The 17673-nt window shown below is 39.5% G+C and overlaps 1 protein-coding gene across 1 annotated transcript in view; it reads right to left on the bottom strand.

Moving 5' to 3' along the window:
- Positions 1-17673, bottom strand: part of NSF (N-ethylmaleimide sensitive factor, vesicle fusing ATPase) — a 165991-nt gene that overhangs the window by 122729 nt on the left and 25589 nt on the right. Inside the window, 3 exon segments of the mRNA NM_001133578.1 lie at positions 3623-3662; positions 7354-7453; positions 9737-9822. Coding sequence (NP_001127050.1) covers positions 3623-3662; positions 7354-7453; positions 9737-9822 — 226 coding nt within the window.

The following is a 17673-nucleotide window of genomic DNA, read 5'->3' as shown; positions in this document are numbered from 1 at the left end:
GATTGCACCATTGCACTCCAGCCTGGGCAACAAGAGTGAAACTCCGTCTCAAAAAAAAAATTTCCTAGCAAGTACAGGTTATATGCTGAGTAAGTCTGACAGGCAAAAGAGCTTAGTTGTTTCCCTCATGTAGTTTGAAAACATTTATAGGTTGAAATATTAATGAAAAAATGAATATGATGATTCAGCAATTCCATTTCTAAATGTCTGTCCCAGAAAGATGCTAGAACATTTGTCTAACAACACATCTACAGGGAGGTTCATTGCAGCATTATTTATAGTACTTAAACACTGAAAAATGTTTATCAGTAGGAGAACAATGAATAAAATGTAGTATATTCATAATGTAGAATACTGTACAGCAATTTTTATTGAAATTAAAACTTGGCCAGGCACGGTGGCTCACACCTGTAATCCCAGCACTTTGGGAGGCTAAGGAGGGAAGAACACTTAAGTCCAAGATTTAGAGACCAGACTGGGCAACACAGTGAAACCCTATCTCTACACAAAATAAAAAAATTAGCCAGGTACTGAGGCTGCAGTGAGCCATGACTGCACCACTGCACTCCAGCCAAGTGAGACCCTGTCCAAAAAAAAAAAAAAAAAAAAAAAACCAACTTTATGTATATTTATTAAAGATGGACGGCCTGGCCAGGCGTGGTGGCTCACACCTGTAATCCCAGTACTTTGGGAGGCTGAGGTGGGTGGATCACCAGAGGTCAGGAGTTCAAGACCAGCCTGGTCAACATGGTGAAACCCCATCTCTAATAAAAATAGAAAATATTAGCCAGCATGGTGGTGAGTGCTTGTAATCCCAGCTACTCAGATGGCTGAGGCAGGAGAATCGCTTGAATCTGGGAGGAGAGATTGTAGTGAGCCAAGATCACACCATTGCACTCCAGCCTGGGCAACAACAGCGAAACTCCATCTCAAAAAAAGATGGATGGCCCTTGGAAACACAATATTGAGTGATAAAAGTCTACTGCAGAAAGGTTTGTACAGTATAATACCATTTTGTACATTAAAGACACCAAAACAATATCATAATGTCATAATGCATATATATGTGTGTATATACATATATTCATGTCATCTTCATACTGAGAAATTTGAATAAGTATATTTAAAATATTGGCCAGGCGTGGTGGCTCATGCCTGTAATCCCAGCATTTTGGGAGGCTGAGGTAGGTGGATCATTTGAGGTCAGGAGTTCGAGACCAGCCTCGCCAACATGGCAAAACTCCTTCTCTACTAAAAATACAAAAATTGGCCAGGTGTGGTGGCACATGCCTCTAATCCCAGCTACTCAGGAGGCTGAGGCAGGAGAATTGCTTGAACTGGGGAGGAGGAGGTTGCAGTGAGCTGAGATCATGCCACTGCACCCCAGCCTCAGCGACAGAGCGAGATTCCATCTCAAAAATAAATAAATAAATAAAAATATAATTACTACTGACTGTAGTAATGTACTGACTGTAGTTTTCAAATGCATTTTAATTTAAGGCCAATGTTCCTAAATAGAAAAGACCAAACTGTTACAATTCCAAGTGCTATGGGCAGCACCATGGACAGTATCCCGGGCAGCACCATGGTCAGCACCATGGTCAGTCCCAAAGGGACAAGAGTCCTGAAAATTTCATCCTGGATCAAAGAAGATTGAGAATGTTTTCTTATTTTACGGCTAATAGTAATTTAATATAAAACACTAATAAGAAAGGTTTTATAAGCAAAAAATAAGTGTATCCAGTTCTTTGAATAAACTTGGACTTTACAATAATAGGTGTATATATAGTGGTCAAAACATTAGCCTGTAACACTTAAAATATGGCATTGCCAGATGGAAAGAAGACCAACTAAATGATTCCTCCAGAAGATTCCCTCAGACTAAAATCACTGATTTGACTAAAATGTTTCACCTTACGGAACTCCCATTCCAGAATACTTGAGCACTCCTCCTTCAAACCACACCTCCTATCCTATCTTGGTCTACATCTCTACTTAAACCAAACCAGTTTTCTACCTTTATGGCTACATTATCCACATCACTTCAGCACCAAAACCCTACCTTCCCTCAAGCTTACTCCACTTTAGTCCCACCTGATCACTGGGTTTTACAATTTTGCTTATTAAGTCTGTTTGAGCCACTTCTTTAAAGATCTGACTTTACAATCAAGATAAGCATTTCTGTTAGCAGAAGAATGCTTTTATAACTTAAACCGCAAAACACATTTCTCAACTCATCAAAATTTATAATCTTGAATTTCTGTATCTTGTCACAATAGAAAATATCTAGATTCAAAGTTTTAAGTACTCTTAGCCTCATATTTAGAAAAATTAATTTATGAAAATTAGAAACCTAAGCTGCATACTACCCCACTTTCTCATTAAATTTAATAAGTGTTCATACTTCCACAAAGAAAAAGCTAACTAAAAATAACCCCAATGTTGGCTGGGCACGGTGGCTCACACCTGTAATCCCACCACTCTGGGAGGCCAAGGCAGGTGGATCACGAGGTCAAGAGATCGAGACCAGCCTGGCCAACATGGTGAAACCCCATATCTGCTAAAAATACAAAAATTAGACAGGTGTGGTGGCATGTGCTTGTAGTCCCAGCTACTTGCAAGGCTGAGCTTGAACCCTGGAGGCGGAGGTTGCAGTGAGCCGAGATTGCACCACTGCACTCCAGCCTGGCAACAGAGCGAGACTCCATCTCAAAAATAAAATAAAATAAAATAACACCAATGTTTAAATTCCATCCAACTTAGAAAAAATTACAAGTTGTCAGGTTCCTAAATGAGGAGTAGGATAAGTGTGTGTGTGTGTGTGTGTGTTGAGGAGTAGGATAAGTGTGTGTGTGTGTGTGTGTGTGTGTGTGTGTGTGTGTGTGTGTGTGTGTGTGTGTGTGTGTGTGTGTGTGTGTGTGTGTGTGTGTGTGTGTGTGTGTGTGTGTGTGTGTGTGTGTGTGTGTGTGTGTGTGTGTGTGTGTGTGTGTGTGTGTGTGTGTGTGTACGTACAGAGAGAGACAGAGACCCAGAGAGGAAGACAGGCAGCCAGAATGATAAAGAAAATATGACAATTGGTGAAGCTGGGTAAAGGTAGTATACAGAAATTCTTCGTATTATTTTTGCAACCTTTCTATAAATACGTTTTTTTTTTTTAAGTTTTAAAGACAAGCAGAAAAAAAGCTGATTTAATTACACTTGCATTTTCTTTCCTTCCCCTACTGTATCCATGAAATTGACATAAAATCATCTGACTAAAGACGACTCATACTCTATTTCCTAACTTTGCCACATTGCCTGAGACAATGCCAGTTTTTGCTTATTAGCTCTTTGGCTTATTATCTATTAGCAGCTTAGTCTTTCCACCCCGCCACCCGCCAACTGGAAGTCATAAATTGCTTTCCTTGCCTTGAACTATGACGACCTTATCACAAACTTCATAAAAAATATAGGAACAGAGGTACCATAACTATTTCCTTCCCATTCTCATAGATGTAACCAGTCTTCTGATACAATGAATGTTTAAGGTCTGACCACTAGTAATAGAAAATTGTACAGATCTCAATAACTGTGAGAAAATCACATAGAAAATCTTTATCAGGTGGCTAAAAAATATACCTACCTTCTATCTCTTGCCCAATAGAAAGCCCAGCCCATTTTCTCTGTAAAGGAGAAAAAAAGATACTTAAAACCAAAGCAATCAAAATTAGACAAGAAAAAAAGAGGAATTTTAATGAATTTTGGGAATACACTCAAAGTCAAAACATGGTATGCTATTATGGTTGAACTGTGCTCTCCCCTTCCAAAGCATGTTGAAGTCTTAGCCCCCAACACCTGTGGATGTGACTTTATTTAGAAATACGATCTCTGCAAATGTAATCAAGTTAACATGAGGTCATAATGAATTAGGGTGAACCCTAAGCCAATATGACTGGTGTCCTTCTGAGAAAGAGACATAGACACACAGACAGAACGCCATCATGTGATAGCAGAGGCAGAAATTGAAATGATGCAGCTACAGCCAAGGAACACCAAAGGATTGCCGGCAACACCAGAAGCTAAGCACAGAACAGATTCTTCCCTAGAGCCTTCAGAGAGGGAATAGCTCTACTGACACCTTGATTTCAGACTTCCAGCCTCCAGAACAGTGACAGAATAAATCTCTGTTGTTTTAAGCCACCCAGTAATGGTTCTTTGTTACTTACCCTAGGAAAGTAATGCATGTGCTACAGTTTACATCTGAACATCTGTTCCAAAACGTGCAAAGCTTGCCTTTTGCAGTAAAGCTGGCACCACTGAGGAGGATGCTCCTTTGCACAATATGATGCTACAGAAGGTCTTCACTGTATCAGATCATACTTCAGTGTTCTAAATGTACTGCTGCAGTTAGTTTTACTGTTTGTTACAGTATCTCAAAAAGGAAGACATTCGATTCATGAAGACTAAATTAAAACTGGTCAGAAAATCTATTTTGAAACCCAATCAGGGACTGAAATCATTAGATGGTCATAGCTACTCTTTGTATACTAGCCAGAAGATTTTTAGACATTTACAGCTAGATTTTAGGCTTTCCCAAATCCCTACTGTTAACAATGGCAAGAAGTATGAAGGCAGGCCAGATTGTGTTTAGGCAGGAATCTGGGGTTTGCTTGGTACAGATTCAAAATTAGTAATGACTGATAACACTCCAAAGAACAATAAGAAAAACATTTTGGTTGAAAATCAGTAGTTCACCTGCTCATCCAAACACTGCAGACTTTGTGGTGGGTAATTTAGAAGACACTGCACTATGAATAAGTGCAACAAGTGCTCTCCCTTGCGGCTTTCTTACCACATCCTGTTTCCCTCCACTCTGCCCTTCACCTCCCCCAGAAGACCTCTTCTGTAAAACCCCATCCCATTTCTGGCCAACCTGAAATTTAGCACCATGCTCATTAAGCTTAGACTTTAAGTCACAAGGAAGCCACATTTAGGTTCTGTACTTCAATCCCAAAGACAGCTGATATGGTTTGGCTTTGCCCCCACCCAAATCTCATCTTAAATTGTAGTTCCCATAATCCCTATGTGTCATGGGAGAGACCCAATGGGAGGTAACTGAATCATGGGTGTGGGTTTTCCCATGCTGTTTTCATGATAGCGAATAAGTCTCAGGAGATCTGATGGTTTTATAAAGGGCAGTTCCCCTGTACACATTCTCTTGTCTGCCAACATGTAAGACATGACTTTGCTCCTCCTTCGCCTTCCAACATGATTATGAGGCCTCTGCAGCCATGTGGAACTGTGAGTCCATGAAATCTCTTATAAATTATCCAGTCTTCAGTATTTCTTCATAGCAGTATGAAAATGGACTAACACAACAGTCCTTAGGGATAACAACAGTAGCTATTGCATAAGGTTGTTTGGAGAATTAAATGAGCTAACACATGCCAAAGTACCTAGAATAGAGGCTGGCCTACAGTGAATGTTGGGGAAATTTTTTTTTTTTTTTTTTACAAAACAGAGACAAGGAGAAATTGTCACACCTCAAGTTATTGCTAACAATCAGAATCCCAAATGGAACTCTGTAAAAGCTGGAGAACCCTGGAATATCTCAAACTTTTAATCCATAGAAACAAACGTGAAAGTGGTCTGGATAATGAAGAGGCATCAAACAGACAGGTGGAATAGTAAGTGAAAATTTCCTGTAATTTTTGAGGGCTTCAAGAGATCTTCAATAGTTCCTTTTTTTCCCTTTTTTTAAGAGAAAGAATCTCACTCTGGAGCAAAGGCTGAGCATGGTGGCACAATCATAGCTCACTACAGCCTCAACTTCCTAGGCTCAAGTGATCCTCCCAACCTCAGCCTCCCAAGTAGCCTGGACTACAGGCATGTGCCACCATGCCCAGCTAATTAAAAAAAATTTTTTTTTTGCAGAGACTAGTGTGGGGGACAAGGGTCTCGCTATGCTGATCTGGAATTCTTGGTCTCAAGCGATCCTCCTCCACCTCCCAAAGCACTAGGATTACAAGCATGAGGCATCTGGCCCATCTAATAGTTTTTGTTTTTGTTTTTTTCTTTTTTAAACAGGGTCTCACTTTGTCACCTAGGCTAGAGTACAGTGGCACTATCTCACCTCACTGCAGCCTCGACTTCCTGGGCTCAAGTGATCCTCCTGTCTCAGCCTCCCAAGAAGTTAGGACTACAGGCATGCACCACCACACTCAGCTAATTTTTAAATTTCAGTAGAGGTGGGGTTTCGCCATGTTGCCCACTGGTCTTAAACTCCTGGACTCAAGTGATCCACCAGCTTTGGCCTCCCAAAGTGCTGGGATTACCAGCATGAGTCATTGCACCCAGCCTAACAGTTCTTAAATGAGTGTTTGATCTCTTTCTCTAAACCTTCAGGGAAGTCAACCAATGCTCATTAGCATACTAGGAGGAGGTAGGAATTGCATTTACATTACTTAGGACTGGGGTCAGTCAGCAGCCTGAGTAAAATCATAAGGGAGAAGACGATACAGACTAGTATTCTTGGTGCTTTATATTATGTATGATGTGCCTGGGACAGCACTAAGCAATCTAATTCTCTGGATTCCACAGAATCCACCAACGGTTGTAACTGTAATCACAACCCATCCAGTTGTTATGGGAGCCTAGCAACTTATGTTGTAATTTGAGACTCTTTCCAAATTCTTTAGTATAACGCCATCACATTATAAAATCACCATTCTTAGATATCAACTTTACAAATAAAATGTTTTCTATCTTTTCTGTTACCCTGGGAGTTAACATTAAAATAATTTGACCCTTTATGTGATAGCTGACTGATTTTACTGCAAAATCTTTAAAAATTAGGAAAAAAAAATCAAGCCAAAAGAAGGCAGCCATAGCAAAAACTGGCAATTAAGAATCTGTCTTTAGGTTGGGCATGATGACTCACACCCTATAATCCCAGCACTTTGGGAGGCCAAAGTGGGAGGATTACTTGAGCCCAAGAGTTAAAGACCAGCTTGGGCAACACAGTTAAGACCCCATCTCTACAAAAAATTTTAAAATTAGTCAGGCACAGTGGTACAAGCCTATAGTCTCAGCTACTCAGCTACTCGGGAGACTGAGGTATGAGAATTGCTTGAGACCAGGAGCCATGATCGTGCCACTGCACTCCGGCCTGGGTCTCAGAACGTGACCCTGTCTTAAAAAAAAAAAAAAAAAAAAAAAAGAAGACTGTATCTTTAAATTCCTTATATAATACTTAGATGTTTTTCTTCAGTATGAATCAATACAGTCATAGGGTGATGCTTGCTTAAAATGAACGGACTATTCATATTCTATGACTTTCAAAAACAGAAGAGAATAAATTAACATCTGAGTTACCTGAGGTAAACTGAATGCAATGCTCCCTGGAACCACTGATGGATGTGTCTTCAGTGTAAATGTGTACCTGTGATTGGGAGAGGTCCTCACAATCACATGCCTAAAGGACAGAAACATAGTTAGTACTCCACATTGAAGGAAATGAAGAACATAATTTCAAAATGTATTTCTTTTCAAACTGATATTTAATGAGTATCAGGTGGAAATGACACTATCTGTGTCTTGAAGAAATAGAACCACAAATTTAGTTTCCCAAACTATCAGCAATCCCATATGTTTTCCAGATATAAGGAGCACCTTGGGTCAAACACTCATCAAGTAGAATCCAGCCAAAATACCATCCAAAATACCAACTTCATTATATTTCCAGTTTATATAAAACTGAAGCCAGTGATTTAGAGTCCTTGCTATCAAGTAAAAACTAGATGCATTTCCTCTTCTGAGAATTACTTCACATCCTAATAAGGAGAAGAGAGCCAAAGATAAAAGAGCTAGGATATAGCAATAAAAAAAAAGTTAGTTTTTAGACTACTCATTAAATTTATTTGCAGACTCTCTCAACAGGCTAAAACAATAACAACCTACAAAATAAAAAAAAAAATTTTTTTAAATTCCCAAAATACATCAGCTTTCATGTAGACATCAATATTTACTGTTTTAAAAAATTTTGTGCTAATTCCCTGTTCAAAAATTACCTGTAAATAAAAAAAAAAAAACAACACACAGTCCTCTCATGATAATCTCCTATACCAGGTAACTAAAAAGTACTATGTGTAAGATAGAAGCTTCAAATCCTGTTATGCAACAGCAGTACCTTTTTTTTTTTTTTTTTTTAAATATATGTGGTCTTGCTATATCGACCAGGCTGGCCTCAAACTCCTGGGCTCAAGAGATTCTCCTGCTTCAGTCTCTAAAGTAGTTGGGACTACAGGCATGCCCTAACATGCCTAGCTCACTATCTTTTTAAACATTATCTTTTTAGAATGCTGTAATTTTTCACATCAATGGCTAATGTTTCTATACATATTTTTTTGCCACTAGAACACATGTTCCTTATATCAACTACATTTTGAGTAACCCCACCATGAGCACAGTGAACATTTAACATATGTAAAAGAATTCCACAAATTCTCACGTTGATTATCTATACTTCAGTTTATCTGTTGAAAGTCCTGTGCTCAATTTAGCATCACAGAATGTTTAGCCCTGGAAACAATGTTAATATCACCATATAGTACAGCCTCTTACTCTGAAGCTGGAAACCAAAGATGATTAGCATTTCTAACTCTGTGAAACTCATGTATTTCACAGACAACATGTTAAGAAAAATGCTCAGTTAAAACCCTACCACCTTGCCTCTTATTTCCCTACAGCCCCTTCATCTCCTTATCTATACCAATCTCAGAAGCATATGGATGGCACTGAACTTGCAGCAGGGTCTTTAGAAGTCCTGGCAGTGTGGTGATATGAATCAGTTAAAATAAATTACAATGCAAAATGCCTTTAAGGATTCTACATTTGCTTTGCAGCTTCCAATTTTCTTTTTCCTTTCCTTTTTTTTTTGAGACAGAGTCTCATTGTGTCACCCAGGCTGCAGTGCAGTGGTGCGATCTCAGCTCACTACAGTCTCTGCCTCCTGGGTTCAAGTGATTCTCATGCCTCAGCCTCCTGAGAAACTGGGACTACAGGCGCACACCACCATGCCTGGCTAATTTTTATTTTTAGTAGAGATGGGGTTTCACCATGTTGGCCAGGTTGGTCCCAAATTCCTGAGCTTAGGCAATCAGCCTGCCTTGGCATCCCAAAGTACTAGGATTACAGGCGTGAGCCACCATACCCAGCCCATCTTCCAATGTTCATGTCTCCTGGATTATCATGGTAATAATAATCATAACAGCTAATATTTACTAAGAGCTTGTTAACACATTGGGAACGGTTCTAAGCGCTTTATTTATGTAACTCAATCTTCACAGCTACCTTGAGGAAGAGATCATCTCCATTTTACAGATCAGGACATAGAGGTACAGAAATGGTCACACAGTTTGTAATTGGTAGAGCCAGGAAAACTCAAACAATCTGAGTTGGCCAGAGCCAAACACCTAACAACTCTGCTGTATGTGATTCATACAACCAGTATGTTTAGCTCTACTAAGAAAACTGATGAAAACTAAAGTTTTATACATAAAACATTTTTAAAACATTATACAGTATTTATCAAAGCTTGACCCAGTAATGATTCAAATACATAATTTTTCCTCATCTCCATTTTCCAACTCAGCAAGAATTTTTTAAAAATATCTTCCAACGTTTCCTAAAAATGACTCTCTGTAAGTTTCCCAAATGCCACTTAGCAGGTTAAAAGAAAACAAATTCAGATACTCACTGGCCAGACTGGAAATCCTTTTCATTCACAACTGCACAATTGGTTAAAGATAATTCATCTGTAGGACATCTTGCCGCTTGCATGCTCTATAAGAATCAATGATTAGGAAAATCAAATTAAGTCATGTTCTATTCCCTTAAAGAATTTTCATCACTCTCATTGCTGTAACGAACATCTATTATTTTTGACTCCCAGCATCCCTTCCTCTGCAGTAAGAGCAAACCCTTCCTTTGGGAAACCTTCCTTCCCCATTCCATGTGGTTAGTGAGACTGCCAGTCAGCACACATGCAACCACATCTACTCTATCCCACCCACAGGATTTTATATATGCTGGCGCCAGACCAAAGGCATTCTTCTGCAAGCCAGAGCACCACGTGGAGGAAGACTTTCCACTCTAAAAGGGTAAAACTATCACAGAGACACAGACAAGCTAATAGATAACCTGGAAACACAGACCTGGCAACCAAGTTCTTGAGACCAGTCCTGAACATTAGTTACGAGCCAACAAAGTATTTTGCTCAAGCTTTTTTGAATTAGCTTTCCATGTCTTCCAAAGAATCTTGACTAATAAAAATGCACTAAAGTAAATTCAATAAATTTGATAAACTTATGTATCAAATTTTATGTATATTATCAAAAGTATATTATGAAATTTTATGCATATTATAAAAAGTATACTATGAAAAAGTATCTTTTTATAAGAGATCCCAGGTGGCTACGAACTGTATCTCCTATAGATTGAGAAAAACCATCTTCCAAATATCTTCCAACAAAAATAATTACAGACTATATTTTTAAAAAAAACAGCCTTTTTGGTCAATAGCAACTAACAAAATGTTCCTTTATATAATATATTTAACCAATAACCATTCCATGGTTCCCTAGGGTTTTCTAGTGAGCTATGACAGGTAGTCATAGTCTATGACGGAAGGGTTCATTCTTCAAACCTCAAGACAAAGCTGATTTTTTTTTTTTTTTTTTGAGATGGAGTCTCACTCTGTCACCCAGGCTGGAGTGCAGTGGCATGATCTCGGCTTACTGCAAGCTCCGCCTCCCGGGTTCATGCCATTCTCCTGCCTCAGCCTCCTGAGTAGCTGGGACTACAGGTGCCCACCACCATGCCCAGCTAATTTTTTGTATTTTTAGTAGAGTCGGGGTTTCACCGTGTTAGCCAGGATGGTCTTGATCTCCTGACCTCACGATCCGCCCACCTTGGCCTCCCAAATTGCTGGGATTACAGGCGTGAACCACTGCACCCGGCCAGGACGATTATTCTTAAATTTGTCTCCCAAATATACATTTATAGAGGAAAGTGAATTATTTTTGGCTTTGCTTTTATTTTAACTAAAAGGCCAGTTTCAATATCATTATCCCTGTTATTTAGGGCATGAGTCTCTAAAGTGGGATATGTGTACTTGAAGGGTGTTTGTATTATACGATAATCCTTTGGGGTGTAAAAATAAAATATTAGTACTTGTATTTATACTGACTTTACACCATTTCTTATTTATGTGTTGTTTCGTTTTTTGACACAGTCTCTCTCTGTTGCCCAGGCTGGAGTGCAATGGTGGATCTCAGCTCACTGCAACCTCCGCCTCCCTGGTTCAAGCGATTCTCGTGCCTCAGCATCCCAAGCAGCTGAGTTACAGGTGCGCTCCAGCTAATTTTTGTATTTTTGGTAGAGATGGGGGTTTCATCCTGTTGCCCAGGCTGGTCTCGAACTCCTGAGCTCAGGCAGTCCGCCCGCCTCGGCCTCCCAAAGTGCTAGGATTACAGGCGTGAGCCACTGCGTCCAGCCACACCATTTATTTATTTATCTATTTATTTATTTATTTTAATTTTTTTGAGATGGAGTCTCGCTCTGTCACCCAGGCTGGAGTGCCCTGGTGCGATCTCACTGCAAGCTCCGCCTCCCGGGTTCACGCCATTCTCCTGCCTCAGCCTCCCGAGTAGCTGGGACTACAGGCGCCCACCACCATGCCCGGCTAATTTTTTTGTATTTTCATTAGAGACGGGGTTTCACCATGTTAGCCAGGATGGTCTCAATCTCCTGACCTTGTGATCCATCCACCTCGGTCTCCCAAAGTGCTGGGATTACAGGCATGAGCCACCGCACCCAGCCCATTTTTTATTAAAGATGAACGTCATTCTATGTGTCTACTCTACCTTAAGATATAATCTGATGGCACAAATAAATTCCTCATAATCCGCCAGGCTGTGCACAAGTGTTCACAGCAAGAGTTAAACGTCTATAATTTTTCCACCTATGTCTAAAATCACAGGCTATTTAATGTGACAGTTCACAAAACTGTATGAAAGTTAGTGTTGAAACTGCTAAGGTTTCCCTAAAAAAAGCCATGGACCATAGCTGAAATTATACACAGAAATAAAAATGGTGACAAACTAAATGTATTCTTTTATTGGTAAGTATAGTCAAAAGCTCTTAGAAAACCCTAAAGACTTGAAGATATCAGGACAAAATACAGTGTGTGGGGTCTGCTATATAATTGGATAAAAATACAGATGATTCTTTCATCTTAGGGTATTTGCTGGGTAATTATGAAATATACAGGAAATACAATTTTGTAAGATACCAAGGAACAATGTATTATAAGGAAGGTATTCTTAACTGTAAATGAAACAAGGCGCTTTATGGGAAAACTGTAACCACTGATGAAATGACTGCTTTGACTGGAATTTAAAAAAAGAATTCTGGCCAAGTGCGGTGGCTCACACCTGTAATCCCAGCACTTTGGGAGGCCGAGGCGGGCGGATCACGAGGTCAGGATATCAAGACCATGCTGGCTAACACGGTGAAACCCCGTCTCTACTAAAAATACGAAACAATTAGCCGGGCCTGGTGGCAGGCACCTGTAGTCCCAGCTACTCGGGAGGCTGAGGCAGGAGAAAGGCGTGAGCCCGGGAGGCAGAGCTTGCAGTGAGCTGAGATCGTGTCACTGCACTCCAGCCTGGGCAACAGAGCGAGACTCCATCTCAAAAACCAAAAAAACAAAAAAAGAATTCCAGAATAAAGTTACAGTGATAGCATCTGATACAAAAGCCTTTAACGGCTTCATTCACAGGTAAACTATTGCTGCAATTAAGTCAGAACAAGGTACCTCAGATGTCACTGAGGTTAACTGTATGAATATAGAAGCTTCCTACACTCTGGGAGATATAGAGTAGCCACTGAATTTTTTTGTTTGTTTGTTTGAGAGTCTTGCTCTGTCGCCCAGAATAAAGTGCAGTGGCGCATTCTCAGCTCAGAGTAGCTGGGACTACAGTTGTGTACCACCACTTCTGACTAATTTTTGTATTTTTAGGTAGAGATGGGGTTTCACCATGTTGGCCAGGCTGGTCTCAAACTCCTGGCCTCAAGTGATCCACCTGCCTTGGCCTCATAATCTTTTTTTTGTTTTTAAATCCACACAGATTCACTAGTTACCACAAAAAATGTACTTAAAAGATTTGTTAAATGTAGATGAGTTACACAATTTTTTTAAAAATAAAAAGACTAGAGTTCCAAACTTGCTAAATATTTCTGAGGAGGTTATAAGTAGTATGCTACCAAGAAGATTAAACAAAAAAACTCACTCTGCCCCTACAAAATAAAAATGTTTAGCAACATGTCAGAATTATTTTCAGCTTTTCCAGAAAAAAGAAGAAGAGAAAAAAATCAGCCGGGTGCAGTGGCTCACGCCTGTAATCCCAGTACTTTGGGAGGCTGAGGCAGGCGGATCACCTAAGGTCAGGAGTTTGAGACTAGCCTGGCCAACATGGTGAAACCCCATCTCTACTTAAAATACAAAAATTAGCCGGGCGTGGTGGCGGGCACCTGTAATCCCAGCTACTCGGGAGGCTGAGGCAGGAGAATCGCTTGAACCCAGGAGGCGGAGGTTACAGTGAGCCAAGATGGCACCATTGCATTCCAGCCTTGGGGACAAGAGCGAGGCTTCATCTTAAAAAAAAAAAAGAGAGCGAGAGAAAAAAAAAATCTTTCCTAATAGAGCATTTCAAAATTGGATAATTGGAAACATTTCCATTGCTAAGTGATTCTGCTGTTGAAATAATATATATAAAATCTAAAAAATAAAGACACCAAAAACTCGTATCTTCATGCTTTATAAAGTCAGAAACAGAATATTCTAAAACTTTTTAAAGTATCTTCCAAATGAAGACTTACAGTGATTTTTGGAACCCATTTGTTAGCACAATAAAAGTATAATATATTTTTATTAATCTGCAAGAAAAACTAATAGATGGATATTTACCAGCCACATTTCAATAAAGCATTTCCATAAATAGTGAATAAGTTTGGAGAAAAAAGAATATGATTTAGAAAGTGCAGCCAAATTCTTCCATTTTGATCCAGGCTTTGACTGCCATTAAAGTATCAAAATAAACTGAATTTAGAAACAGCCCTCTGAGCAGCTGTATCGCATAATATTAAATGAAGATTTTAAAGAATAATGATGTACCACTTTACTTTCTGGGTTTTGTTTTTTTTTGTTTGTTTTTTTTTTTAGATGGAGTCTTGCTCTGTCACCCAAGATGGAGTACAGTGGCATGATCTCGGCTCATTGTAACCTCCGCCTCCCAGGTTCAAGCAATTCTCCTGCCTCACCCTCCCGAGAAGCTGGGATTACGGGCATGTGCCACCATGCCCAGCTAATTTTTGTATTTTTTAGTAGAGATGGGATTTCGCTATATTGGTCAGGCTTGTCTCAAACTCCTGACCTCAAGGGATCTGCCTCCCTCAGCCTCCCAAAGTGCTGGGATTACAGGCCTGAGCCACTGCACCCAGCCTACTTTCTGTATTTTTAGTAAAATTAACACTGTGAGAATATTGTACATGTCATCTTTAGCTCATCCTTTTAATTTTTTTTGTTTTCTATACATGTTCTACTGCGTATATAACTTTGAGTACTATATATCATCTATAAACAAATATTGGCATATAATCAATATATGAGGATACATAATCAAAACATTTTTTACTTATGAGATTCATGATCAAATGTTTGGAAATCACTAATTTAGCACAAGATGAATAAAGTCTAGGTCACAAGTTTGCTTTGTGAATGAGACAGCATTTATGTGTTCAACAAATGTTGACAGCATTTTGCCCAAAGTCACAGCTTGATCAGCCATATGACAGAAATGTACTGAACTTTTTCAGTTTCCCACTTTCCCAGGGTCGTTTTCACCTGCAAGCTTCTTTCTTTTATATAATCTGCCCCGCTAACCCCTGCTCCGTCCCTGGACAACTCCCACTCATTCTACAATTCTCCACTTAGACACTACTTTTTCTGGAAGGCATTCCTAGACACCTACCCCTCCCCACTAAACTGATGAAATAAACTTCAAATGGAAGCACTCAACTATAATTTTATTCTGTCTACATGTTTGCACTGCATATGAGACACTAAACTTCTCAAAGACTGAGACTATCTTGCTCACATCTGTAGTTCCCAGTGTTAGTACAGGGCCTAGTACACAGTGAGTACTCAGTAAATGTTTGTTGAACACAAAAATTTATAGATCAATAAAAATCCGTCTCAAATGCAGAATAAACAATCCAAAGAACATGTAACAAAGGACTGATCGTCTCAAGGTTATTTAGGAAGTGATAAAACTGAGCTAAAATGATCTGATAGTTCAAAATATTTCACAGAACAATATAGCTAAAGTAATAAAATAAATTTACAAAATGCTAAGTTAACTCTTTCATTTATAAGCTTGTTTATTTGTCAAGTGTCCTTCAAAAGGAGTGAAAAAATCCACAGAAGTCATCTGGCTGGCCAACCAAAACAGATGCTGTGAACAAAAGGCTTCCCTACTGGAATCCAGAAGCATCTGTGTTTTTATGGTAAGCCAAGCAGGGTATCTCATTTTTTCAATGAAGTATAAGTCTCTATAAATAGTAGCTGTCTACTCACCACAGCAATGCCAAGGGAAAATTCCACAATTTTTCTAACATTGACCTTGCCCCTAGGAAACAATAATGAAAGCCAACCACTACAGTTATGCAGCTATTAAGAAATGAAAGTACAGGCTAGGCGCGGTGGCTCACACCTATAATCTCAGCATTTTGGGAGGCCGAGGTGGGAGGATTGCCTGAGCTCAGGAGTTCAAGACCAGCATGGGCAACATGGTGAAACCCCATGTCTACTAAAATACAAAAAATTAGCCGGGCGTGGCGGTGTGTGCCTGTAGTCCCAGCTACTCGGGAGGCTAAGGTAGGAGAATTGCTTGAACCCAGAAGGTGGAGGTTGCAGTGAGCTGAGATTGTGCCACTGCACTCCAGCCTGGGTGACACAATGAGACTCTGTCTCAAAAAAAAAAAAAAAAAAGAAATGAAAATATAAAACTGATAGGCATTTTATATGTTGAGTTACTAGAACATTTAACTGTCTGAAGGCTATAGAAATGTCTTCATTATAACAACTTAAAATGTCAAAAATTATAAACTCATTGCTACTATAAAGAATGAAAATTTCAACAAACCTTTAATGGAAACTTTAGTGAGGTAATTACATCATTACTTGCTTGAAAGCCTTTAATGTGCAGAAAGATTATTTGCTTGCCTTCATCAAAGAAACTGGGGTGATTTCATCAGGACTCTTCTGGACAACACTGAACAGCTTTGGAATTTAAATCACATACTTTCGTCCAAAGGTCCACTTTAAAAACTGGATTAAAGTACGCTTTACTATTTACTAAATAATTTAATAGGGCAAAATAAACAGAAAGAAAAACAGTGTGGCATCCGACCAAAAGAGCTCATTACCAAACAGCTTCCCCTACCTGAACTGTCACCCTTATGAATCCACTGGTTCTTCTTCTGTGGTGCTCTAGGCTTTGGTTTCATTTTTCCCACAGGAAAGGGAAGGACTGAAAACACAAACCTGCCCCAGGGCCAGCTCAGCTAACAGGTCTCACTCAACTACTTCTTGCTAGAGGATCTTTCCTGAAAAATAACATTTCGGAACTACACTGTTCGGTAAAGAAATCACTAGACATATTTCACCATTAAAATTAATTTAAAGTTAAATTAATTTCAAAAGCCACCTGCGGCTAGTGGCTATCACTGCAGAAAGTTTCATCGGATAGCACTAGCCTAGAATAACGCAAGAAAGGCCATCAGTACTAATCTTCAGGCCTATGGAATCCCTCTGTGCTACATATTCCTATAATAATAATTTCTGTTAAAATTCTGAAGTCACGTGTGACTAGAAGTGATGGGGTAGAAATAAGTTAAACTTATATGTCCTATAGTTATCTCTTGAAAAGCCTTTAGGGATATCCTTGACATTCTCTACCTCAAACTAGTAACTGTTCACATAGATGAACCTCCTGCCTGGCATCCCTTAGAACTTTAAAATTGCTCTACAAGTTTATAATGAAAAGAAAAACAATTCCCATTTTGGTCTTTTGGGGGGAAAAGCATGCAAAGAAAAATATAAAAGGCTGACAACGTTCAATATTGGCAAAGATGCAATGCAGTTTCTACAAAGTTAATGTGACCCAACAAGTGCACCCCTAGGTTTTTAGTCAAATGAAAATATATCCACACAAAGACTCACACACAAATGATCACAACAGCTGTACTCATAATAGCCTAAAAATGGAAACAACACGAATGTCTACCAAAAGATGAATGAATGAAGAAATTATAGGAGAGCCATACAATTGAATACTACTCAGAAATTAAAAAGAAACTAGTCCACGTGCAGTGGCTCATGCCTGTAATTCCAACACTTTGGGAAGCCGAGGCAGGGGGATCACCTGAGCCCAGGAGTTCCAGACCAGCCTGGGCAACATGGTGAAACCCTGTCTCTACAAAAGATACAGAAATTAGCCAGGCGTGGTGGTACATGCCGGTAGTCCCAACTACTTGGGAGGCTGAGGTGGGAGGACTGCTTGAGCCCAGGAG

The sequence above is a fragment of the Pongo abelii genome, chromosome 19, assembly GCF_028885655.2.
Source record: "Pongo abelii isolate AG06213 chromosome 19, NHGRI_mPonAbe1-v2.0_pri, whole genome shotgun sequence".
Classification (NCBI taxonomy): Eukaryota; Metazoa; Chordata; class Mammalia; order Primates; family Hominidae; genus Pongo; species Pongo abelii.
Note: the sequence above shows the minus strand (reverse complement) of the source record. Positions and strands in the feature narration are given on the sequence as shown.